We start from the raw sequence: 11,145 nt of genomic DNA, 5'->3' as shown, positions 1-11,145 counted from the left end.
TGTCTGACAGCTGCTGGCCGGGAGCCGCCGGCCACCTCACCGCCCTCAGCGCTCCCCGCCCGCAGCCCGCACTGACAGACCCAGTCCCGCCCCGCGGTGCGGGCGGGCCCGAGGCCTGTGCCGGGAAATGCCGCCGCGGGGCCACGGGCCTGTACCACCGTGCCGGAGGGGGAACTCGGAGGGCAGGAGATCGGAGGGGGTGGTCCCTCAGCTCCCGACGGCACCGGCTGGCACCGCCCGCTGCCTGGTGACGGAAGGTCGCCGCTTGCCCCGCCCGGGAGCTGGTGGGACGCGGGCTCCGGGAAGCGCCGGGGCTGGAAGTCGCCGCCCTCCCTCCGTATCCGGGTGGTTGCTCCCGGGCGCAGCCGGACCGCCGGAGCCGGTGCCAGGCGAGAATGGCGTATCCCGGGCAGCCGGCGGCCGGCGGGTTCTACCAGGGCGGGGTGAGTGGGGCTGGGGCCCGCGGGGGGACGTGGCCGGGGACGGCGGTGGATGTGGCCGGGGCCCCGCGGGGGATGTGGCCGGGGGCCCGCAGGGGATGTGGCCGGGGACAGCGGTGGATCCGGGTGAGGCGGGGCCTGCCCGGTCTCCGGCACCGCTCCCGCCGGGAGGGGCCGCAGGCGCCAGCTCGGGGCCGCGCCGACGGGAGAAGGGAGGGAAGAGGCAAATCCCCGCAGCGGCTGTGGGGGGAAAGTCAGTGCTGAGGCTATTATTAAGTGACTTTCACTTAAGAATCAGTTTTATTTAAGGATTTTCACACTTGATGAATATTCTTCCATGTATTTGCCCTAGACATCTGTTTCGCTCAACTTTCCTAAAGTGGAAAAAACAATTTGCAGTGCCTTGGTATTTCTTCAGCATGCGGTTTCCTGCTAGGGGTAGAATAAAATGAAACCGTGGTGAGATAGACCAGGCTATATCTAGAACAGTCCATTGCTCCTGTGCAAGATTTTACACTGATCTGCTTACATTACAATACATTAGTATATCGGTACTGAAATTTAGAATTGGTTTGGGGTTTTTTTTTCATGAGGAGTTTTAGTTTTGGTTGATTTCGTTATTTTAATTTTTTTTTTTTGGTGCAGTGTGTACATAAAAATGTAAGTCAATACGTATAGATCCTTAACTGAATGATTCATTTTAAATTCATTTTCTTTTTGATTTCCAAAGTATGGAGGGGCTCCAGGAGGACCAGCATTCCCTGGACAAGCTCAGGATCCTTTGTATGGTTATTTTGCTGCAGTAGGAGGGCAGGTAAACTTATAAAATGTTATTTACTTCTTGGATTTATTTTTTTTTTCCTGGGGAATATGCTCTGCTTTTGGAAGGAGGAATGCCTAGTATTTGCAGTGAGGAAAACTGATGTTTCTAGTTAAAGAAAACCCAAATGCATAATTGTTTTACTTAGCTCACTTGCTATATATAGCTGTATTGGTCTGTGTTATAGTTGCATCCATACAAGAGCTATACATTTTGAATAATGCTGTTAGTTTCTGTATATGTAAATACATACATACATATACAAACATAGGCATGTATGCCTCAATTTCCTGTATAGGTATATACAGGGAATATATAGATGCTTGAAGTTTTGTCATGGAATTGTGACTCAGCTCTGGGCTGGTGAATGCTGCCAGGTTTAGGAGAAGGAAAAGAGAAACTGTAGAAAGCATGGGCTGTGGAAATGGCCTGGCTAAGAGCAGGAAATGCTAATAGGAAAGAGGTCATTACGTGATCTTAATAGACTCAAAGATGGAAAAGCAATTATGGGTTGTGCCATCATCTGGGTTTACTGGTAACAGAGAGTAATTATTCTTCTAGAGGAAAGGCATTCACAGCTTTTTTTTTTCCTTCCCTGTCATTCTGCACTGCATTTTTAATTTCTTCCTGTAATTTTGTGGTATATATTGTTTTTGTATGATTGTGTATGTTGTTAGAAGTTAGTGCTGTTTGAACTGTATTAGAGTTTAGGAGCAGTTAAGTTAGGTTTATTGAGTTGAAGGTCCTTGTTTGTTGGCCATATTACAGCTATTTATTGCACACTTGCAGGGTGTGTGCAGATCTAAAATTCTGCTCTTGGATATGTTATCCTCAAGTAGATACAACCACAACATGAAAATTTGAATTCATCAATATTAGCAGATGTTCAGATTCCCACCATAACTTGGATTAGTTTTGTTCTCTTTGTCACTCTTGAATTAATAATGCATCTTGCAGTCTATATCTTACTTCCTTCTAACTGCTTATGAAAATATTTAGACTGTGTGTTTTTCTAGTAAAGGACAACACTGGAATGACCTCTGTGTAGTGAGGCCTTTCTGAGAAGGTGGAGCCCAGAGCTGAGTTCTGCTGAATGTACTGACAATTTGTCTGCCAGCTGAGATGCCTCTACGTGCAGGTGCCACCTGGATGTGCGCCAGGAATCAGCAGTGGAGCCAGTAACTGATGCTGGAAAAATGAATAAGCTCCTATTGTAAAGAGAAAGGGAGGTAGCAGCAAACAGGATATGGCGCTGTGGAGAAGAGGTGGCAGGAGCTGGATCTCAGCTAAAAGTAGACCATGCCCAGGTTTCTCAAGTGAGGCATGGATACTGGAAGCTGGGGAACCAGTGGATTGATGGGTTTGATCAAGTTAGCACTTAAGAATACTTAAGTTATGCTAATACTTAAGTTATACTAAAATGCTTTCTGCTTGTAGAAATCATTCCTTACTGAAATTAACTCAGTAGCTTTTGAAGTTATCCTTAGAATCTGAGGTGTCTTTTTCTGGTACCAGTGGCTGTGCAGAAGCCAAAACCCTGTAAGGAAACAGTACAATATAACAGATAAATTATCAGTTGCTTTTATGGCCATCCATGCAACTCTGTAAAAGGCTGCATCTCAGTTACCTATATGTACTTATTTTAAAATTAGTACGTTTTGGTTATGGTTTGCTGCTCTCTGTGTTGTTTTTATGCCTATATAATATATAATGTTCTCTCTGAGCTTTCTTTGAAGCAGTTTACAACAGGGATCTTGTCTTTGACTTGATGAATTAGTTTCCTTTGTTTACAGAAGAATGTCAAAAGTATTGTTTCAAATCTATATTCAATTGAGTCTGTCTTTGTAGGAAGTAGTAGTTTATTTTTTAGCCTGTTTGCAAAGCCTATATGCGTTGTCTAGTTTAACCTGCTTATGTTCTACTAAAAAAAGAAACAACAAAGACAAGCATCTTTTTGGTAATGTTAATCTTGATTACAGTCATGCTTCTCTATCTTCTCTATTTTAAAGTTATGCAGTTCCTATCTTTATTTCAGAAGGTATAGAGCTATTGAACAGATTAGTTACTTAATATTAGTGGCTATTTCAAAGCTCTTTCTTTTTCCCCCATGTGAATAAAAAGTATTAAATACATCTATATTACTAGAGTGATGGAGTAGATTGGAAGCAAATTTGAGTTTAGCTGTCATTAACTTTACCTAGAATCAAAACATTGTTGCCCTTTTTTTCAGATCTTGTCAAGTATTATTTAACATAGAACTACTATTTGTCTTATAAACAATGATACTTAATATCTGAAAGTTACCAGGCTGTGCTGTTCACACCTTTTCATTAGTAGCATATTTCTGTTCTTAAAAAAAAAGAGCTTTCAAAAGTGGGTTTAAATGCATTAGGGCAAACATAACATAACATTCTGTAACAAACAGAATCACAGAACATGCTGAGTTGGAAGGAACCCACAAGGATCATTGAGTCCAACTCCAGGCCCACTAAAGATACCCCAAGAGTCACACCAAATGCCCAAGTGTGTTCTTGAACTCTGTCAGGATTGGTGCTGTGATCACTTCACTGGCTCAACCACTCTATGGGCAAAAATCCTTTTCCTTATATCCAACCTAAACTCCCGTGACTTGACTTCTCATCTTCTAATGCTTTACAGAAGTGTCATCATTTTTTATGTCTACAGACATAATGTTCCATTCCTGAATGAGATTAAATTGAACTCTGTGTGAACCAAACTTCATGTTGGGGATGTGAGGAATAAAACTTAGAATTCCACCTCCACTTCTGGCAGCTCTTTGCTTTCTATGAATTGGCAGTTGTTTTCACCATTTGGCTCTGAGCAAGATTTGTTGGAAATGAGGCATTTTCCAAGCTATGTGGATTGGTATATTTTCTGAGTTTGTTTAGTTTTTCTTTCAAAGTTTATTGCTTTCTACATTTGCTTGTTCTGCTAGCAACTTAATGTTAAAAAAACACCAGGAATTTTTATATGTGTGAGTTACGAGGATGTCTTGAAAAGGATAACTAATTGAATACCACTGGAAAGGGAGTGGGTACTGGGAATAAGCAGCCTGGGAGAGGGTATTAATAGCTGATACATCTTCTGTTATCGAAAGGATGGACAAATAGATGCTGATGAGCTACAGAGATGTCTCACCCAGTCAGGGATTGCAGGAGCATATAAACGTAAGTTAATGATTTAAATAAACAAGCAAATCTAAAGCACACTAATTCTTCTTCCCATTACTAGAAAACACGTGTAGTTGTGCCTTCTGCAGAGCTGGGGTTTTTCCTTTGCATGGCAAATGGGTTTCCTTTCCATCTCTTGGACATGTGAATTCTCTGTATTCAGTTCTGTGTGCCAAGGACTTGCCTTCTCAGCCTCCTTAGTTCCCCACTCTGCTGGGCTGTGGAGTTGAAGTGGTTTGTTTTGTAATGGACAGACAGTTCTTAAAAAGGTGCTTTGCTTTGGTTTGAACTGAGCTTTGATACTGACCAAAATCTGTGGCAGGACTCCTCTGCTGGGATACCTCCTGTTTGCAGCTTCTGTGAGTGAAACTGGCTTGCTCAAGTGGTGTCTTTTGGGGGGAATGTAAAAGATTACTTTGAAACCCAAAATGGTTGTGAATTAAGAGCAAGTTAATTTTAAATATAACTTGAATTGCCTCTAAATTGTCTACTGTCAGTTTTTCTAACAAATAATGGCTCTTACTTGGATCAGAAATATGGTATGGCTGTATATGGGGGGAACCAATTACATAATAGTTTATATATTATAATATATAATCAGTATATAATTTAAATTTATAATAAATCTGAAATTGTATGTTTAGATAAAACTGAAGATTATGCTGTTAACATAATTTATTTTCCCTTTTTCTAATTTTAACAGCTTTTAACTTAGAGACTTGCAGACTTATGATCTCAATGCTGGATGTATCCTTTCATATGAAAAGTAAACATTTTTGCATTATGTAAGCAAAGATGAGACAGCGCCAAGCATTTGGGAAATGCTTTTAGTTTCCATTCAGCCTTCATGTGATCAGTTTTGTGATCATTGTGATTGGGAAGCTACAAAACTCCATTCTCACTAATTTTAACAAATTAAGAAATAATAAATAAATTAGGCTCTTGGTGACCAATCATTTTACAGCAAGTGGTATCCCTCTAACCCTGGGGAACTGTTTCTTTATAGAATGTATGAAGAGTCACGTCTGGTGGCCCAGAATAAAATATTGTGCAAATAATTTATTGTGATTTTCAAATAGGACAACTTTCAAATTTCTCATCCTTCCTAATGAATTTAAAGCACTTGTAGTACACAGCCTGAATACAACCTAAGTCCCGCTAAATCCTGTTCCATGAATGAATCATGTTTGAGTGTCTAATGGAACTGTATATGGCCTTCAGCAGTGGGACCTGTGGAAGACTTAGGTATACTGTGTAAGGTTGGTATATTTGGAGTTTTTTAAGCCAAAACTTAAAATGAAAGCTGTCCTGCTTAAAAAGAAAAAAGCAGAAATTAAACTGGAAGGGCTCTTAGCTCATCTTGAACAAACCACTTAGAGTACAAGAGAACTGATATTACAACAATTTATTCTTTGGCATCTATTTTTATTTCAACTATGTATTTAATTGGTTACAATTATGTAGCAGCAGGTAAAACAGTAGTGTGTCAATTAAAGTAGAATTCACAAAGAGAAAATGGCTTTAGCAGGTTTCACTGGGAAGAAGTGGGGAGAGCAGGTTCTCTGAGGTTCTCTGACCTTAGGTTTTGGGTATGATTACCTCCATCTGTGCTGGGGCATGCTTAGTTAGTTTTCTACAAGATAAATTAATAATAGTAAAATTGTATTAATATTGGCTGTCAAGTAAGAGTTTTTAACTACAGAGAGATGCCTTTTTTGGTTTTTTGTTTGTCACTTATTGTTGGAGGTTTTGTTTAGTTAAATGTTTTTCTTAGCTTCGAAATCAGAGGGATATGTCTGGCACACTGGGATTTAATGAGTTTAAAGAACTCTGGGCCGTGGTCAATGGCTGGAAGCAACACTTTGTAAGTTTTGACAGTGATGGAAGTGGCACAGTGGATCGTCAGGAACTGGAGAAAGCCTTGATGGCTATGGGTAAGTTGTGAAGTGTTCTTGCCTCTGACACTGACTTACACTGTTTCCCAGTCATCATCCTGCAGTAACTAACACATGATATTTCCAGTGAAAACATCTTGAATTCTGTTAACTTACCTGCCTTTTCAAAGTAAGCCTTTTTATTTTCAAATAGGATTTAGACTGAGCCCACAGGCTGTGACTGCAATCACAAAGCGATACAGCACTCAAGGAAAGATTGCATTTGATGATTACATTGCCTGCTGTGTGAAACTCCGAGCTCTCACTGGTATGCTGGATTATAGCCTTGCTACTGTCATCCCCATAATTTATTTTTATTTAATAAAACCTGATTGTTCACTTATCTCAAGTTCAGCTTTGGTGTACTATGAAAGAGGTTTCTATCAGTAGTCTACGGACAACTATAGATCAGTATTATTTAAATTCCCATGAAAAAAAGGACTTTATACTAATGCAGGGTTTACTTGAGAGACTGGAAGAGTTATGTTACCAATACTGGGGGAACTTTGTTTATTAATAGAATATAAAGGATTGTATATGATAAATAACAAAACTTTTGAATGGGAAATTAAGTCTTGGAATGAATTGCAGTATTCTCCATCATGTTCTCCTTCATGGGATTTGGGGAATTTTAGTAAAGTCCTATACACTTTAAAAAAATTGTTTATTTGTAGTTCTTCTTACCTGGTTTCTGTTTTCTTAATGAATTCTTGCAGAATGCTTTAGAAGAAGGGATGCAACTCAGCAGGGTTTTGTGAACTTCCACTATGATGATGTAAGCAAATTTTAAGGAATCTATTAAAACTCCAGGGTAAAACAAAAGAAAAACTTACAACAATCAGTAATGATTTGAGTTTGTGTCTATCCTTCCTACACATACAGTGAGAACCCAGAAGTTCTGGGGCTTGTTGAGTATTGTCTTGAAAATCTTTTGTGTATTTTACAGAGTTCTATAAAATGTTTACTTTTCTCTGAACTTCTCACCAGCATGGTTCAAGAAGATCCAGGAAGCTACATCACTTGCTAGTATTTTTTTTTTTTTCATTTTCTATTTTAAAGCTTGGTAGGCATTTTTCCTGGGCAAGGTTGGTAGGAACAGACGTGAATCACACTGTCAGACTTGTGGGTCTTGGCTTTCTAGCAACACCTGTGCAGCAAAAAGAGAACACTAAAATCAAGTCATCCTGGATTTGGGTGTTTTGGGGTTTGGTTGGGGTTTTTTTTGGAGCAGGGAGTGAGGAGGACCATGCGTGATAATTTTTATTTTTGTTGTTTTCATTAAGGAGATGCTTTGCTTCAATTAAGTATTTGCTTATTTTCATATGTATTTTAAAGCTTTACTATTCATGGGCTGAATTTCTTTACAGAAAAGTGTAGCAACAATGAGTATTGTAGGAGAAAAAGTAAAATCTCGTTCTCTACCATACATCTAATAAGTGGTTATTCTCTTTTCAGTTCATACAGTGTGTTATGAGCATCTAAATCAAAAGGAAGCAAGCTGTGGATGATCATGATTTAATCAAAAGGAAACAAGCTGTGGATGATCATGATTTAACATTCCAGTATGTGTTTTACTTTGCCAAGTCCTCCAATGATTGTGTATCTCAATATTGGGAATTGCGTATTTTATGAAGGTATCACTTTACACACATTTTTTTAGTCTTGATAATGAATATAAACTACTTATGTACTGTTGTCTTTAACTTCCAATCTGTGATTATTAAAGATGCTTTTATTTTCATAAACCTGCAATTCACTATCTATATCAGATCTCTCAAATGGTAAGATTTTCAGTCCTGTGTCTCCTTTTTTCCCATGATTCACTAAAATCATTTTCTGGAGTGCAACTTACCTTTTTCTGACTTAAACAGTAACATGTGTATGACTTCAGAGGATACGTATTTTCTTGTCTTTGACAACATAAGACAGATGTACAAACTGAAAGGGTTTTTGGTATGGTCATTTTGCACTGGTCTGTTTGAACATCAGTAAGTTTTGGTTACTTACTTCATCAGCTCTTTTGGAGATGAAGCCTGTGACACTATGCACTGAGTGTAAGAAGTTTTAGAACTTTTTGTAAGCAGGGATGCAACAAAACATAGCAGAGAACTCTTCAAGCCTTGTGCTTTGGTACAGGGGGCTTTGTTCCTGTAAGATTCCTGTTTTGTTTGTGTCACTACATAAAATGCTTTTAAACATACAAAACCTGTTCTGTGTCAGTTTGTGCATCAACTGTCCCTTCACAGGCAGACAGACTTCAGTTACATGTAAGTGAATGTTTTTATCTCCTCCACTTTAACACCTAGCAAGTGGCCTTCAACTAACACATAAGGGCCAAAACCCACTTGGAGAAAATTCTTGCTAGGTTACTCTTTCAGATCACAGCAGTTGTTACCAATGAAGAGAGAAACAGGCAAGGTTTACTTGTCTGAGGCTCTTCAGGGGAAAAAATGGGATTTTTGTTTGGTGGGGGTTTTGCTGTAGGGCTGTAGGGATTTTTGAGGGGAAGATGGACATTGTATGGAAAGAGAGAGCAGCACAACTATGCATAGGAAGTACAAACTTTTTTTCCAATGAAGTAAGTTAATGAAACTTTTGTTAATTTTGATCACTTCTGCATACCACAGAGGAATGATATATGTTGTTTTGCTGCTTGTGAATATAATGCCAGAAGAATACTAAAAGAAATGTATTTCTTAAATAAGTACATTAGGGCAATTTTGGGGAGGAACCTTTGCATTAAGGAATGAAAGCAAAACTATACATATGTGCATATATATATAGACACATATGCATACACATCATTGGACAAACAAGAGTTCCTCAGAGCAGGAATCTCACTCAAAGCTACTGTATTATACCCTGCTTTGCTTAGGAGATGTCTATTAAATCCAGGTCCTTAGTTTCTAGGCTGTAAATTCAAAGCGGGCTGGTTTTCCCTAAAGAAGCAACTTGTACTTACTGCTTAAATTTAGAATCCTTTGGATATTGCTTATAGTTTCATTTCAGAAGCTAGTTCTCTTTCTACCCTCATAATGAATTTCAAAGGCATGGGCAGCATTATTCATCCACATTCTGATAATACATTGTTCCATTGCACGTAAAGTTGGGAAACAGATGGAATACTACCAAAAGTATTTCTAATGGAATGGCCAAAATCCATACAGGTTTGTCTGAGTGTAGCAGCCAACATCAGTTCTGCTGCAGTTCAAAACTTTGACAGCTGAGGAGGTTAATAAGAGTATGAAAAAAAGGCTGTTCTTCCTATAGGGGTTGAATAGACTATTTTGTATAAATATAGTGCTCATCCTTACACTTAATTTCACCCTAAAAATAGTAAGAGATCTTTACGAATATGTTCATTACCCACACATCTTTACTTCGGCTTAGTGTGTTTCTGGTCTCATAGTGGCTTTGCTGGGATAGAATTAATTTTCTTTATAGCAGCCCAAAGGTTCAGATTTGTAACTAATCAGCATCAATAACACAGCAGTGTTTCAGCTGTTGCTGGGCAGTGCTTGCACAGCATCAGGGTCTTCTCGGTTCTCACTCTGCAATCATAGTAAGTAGGCTGAGTGTAGGCAAGAGGCTGGGAAGGAATTCAGTGAGGACAGCTGACTCAAGTGGGCCAAAGGACTCAAGACCCAAGGACCCAAAACTCAAGTCTTGCTCAGTTTTTTTCCCTAGGCTGAATTGGTATTTTGGCACCAGCCAGCTACTGGCCAGTGAAATGCTTCAGGAAAACAGTGTGAACCAATATGGTTTTCTTCAGAGATCTTGTAAACAGAAACCAGAGTAAACTGGGAAAAAAAATAGTTCCAAAGCCAGGAGAAAATTCTGGCTTCCTTAAGAAAAAATAGCTTTTTGTTTTACATCAGCATTTCAAAAATCCAGTGTATTCACATGGAATGATGAGATACATCAGCTTTCAAGTTTAGGGAGAAACTAAGCTAACACATAAAGATGCTGAGGAGTTACTACAGAATTTGCTGTCATAGCTAAAAAAAGCCATCTGACTCCTTTGTGAAATTTGCTTCCCCATTAGGAGTAGATTCAGTGGACAGATTGAATATGCAAGTCACCTGCTTTAGAGAAAGTTATTTTCAGAATTAATGGTTGCTCTTTCCTGCAAGGCTGAGAAGAAAACTTACGTGACACCAAGTGAGGTGATTGCTCTCGACCTTTGAGCCAACCACCGGGCACAGTTTCAAAAAGGTATTTTTCCTAGGTTGCCCTCAAGCATGCAAACTAAGGAATAGTAATTTTAGATTTGCTTTGAGAACAGTTAAGCTCCTAAGACAAAGAATTGAGGAACTCACTGGATCATTTTCAACCTTGGAATTTGAAAAATATTTATATTCTACTATTAGGCTTTTCCTGTGCACACAACATCTTTATTTTATAAAGATCTATAAAAAAGAAAATGCTAAATACGACTCAAGAACAAAATACACACAACAGTCTTTGTCATTGAAAGTCACTTTACTGATGTTACAATATGTTAGTAACATTGAAAACCACAGGCATTTGTATTAAATACTCTTGTAGAAGTGAATACTGTGACGCTGTTATTATTAAAAGTGAGCAGGAATTTAGAACCCCAAATTACAATGATTTCATTTTATAAAAAGCAACCTTTTGTTTCGCTACATGAAAGCCAGATTCATTCAACAGCCCAATGCCTGTAATGTTTATGACAGAAATATCACACTCAAAGCTAGAAAGTCTTAAACTGCAATGCTTCATTTTGATGTTTGTCA

General features: G+C 39.0%; 1 protein-coding gene across 1 annotated transcript; it reads left to right on the top strand.

The window, feature by feature from the left end:
* Window positions 1-243: 243 nt before the first annotated feature.
* Window positions 244-8,585, top strand: SRI (sorcin). Its single transcript, XM_058833285.1, has 8 exons — window positions 244-443; window positions 1,171-1,254; window positions 4,379-4,448; window positions 5,155-5,198; window positions 6,238-6,385; window positions 6,540-6,653; window positions 7,102-7,160; window positions 7,841-8,585. Exons 1-8 carry the CDS (start codon window positions 396-398, stop codon window positions 7,865-7,867), a joined length of 594 nt encoding a protein of 197 aa, XP_058689268.1. The 5' UTR covers window positions 244-395; the 3' UTR covers window positions 7,868-8,585.
* The last annotated feature ends 2,560 nt before the right edge of the window (window positions 8,586-11,145 follow it).

This window comes from Poecile atricapillus, chromosome 2 (assembly GCF_030490865.1).
Source record: "Poecile atricapillus isolate bPoeAtr1 chromosome 2, bPoeAtr1.hap1, whole genome shotgun sequence".
In the NCBI taxonomy this organism is placed as follows: Eukaryota; Metazoa; Chordata; class Aves; order Passeriformes; family Paridae; genus Poecile; species Poecile atricapillus.
Note: the sequence above shows the minus strand (reverse complement) of the source record. Positions and strands in the feature narration are given on the sequence as shown.

Bases quoted from the DNA above. Each gene is read 5' to 3' on its own strand.
- SRI (XM_058833285.1), top strand. From the start codon at position 396: ATGGCGTATCCCGGGCAGCCGGCGGCCGGCGGGTTCTACCAGGGCGGG. The intron at 5,199-6,237 runs GTATCCTTTCAT...CTTCGAAATCAG, and splicing joins TTATGATCTCAATGCTGGAT to AGGGATATGTCTGGCACACT. The intron at 7,161-7,840 runs GTAAGCAAATTT...TTCTCTTTTCAG, and splicing joins TGAACTTCCACTATGATGAT to TTCATACAGTGTGTTATGAG.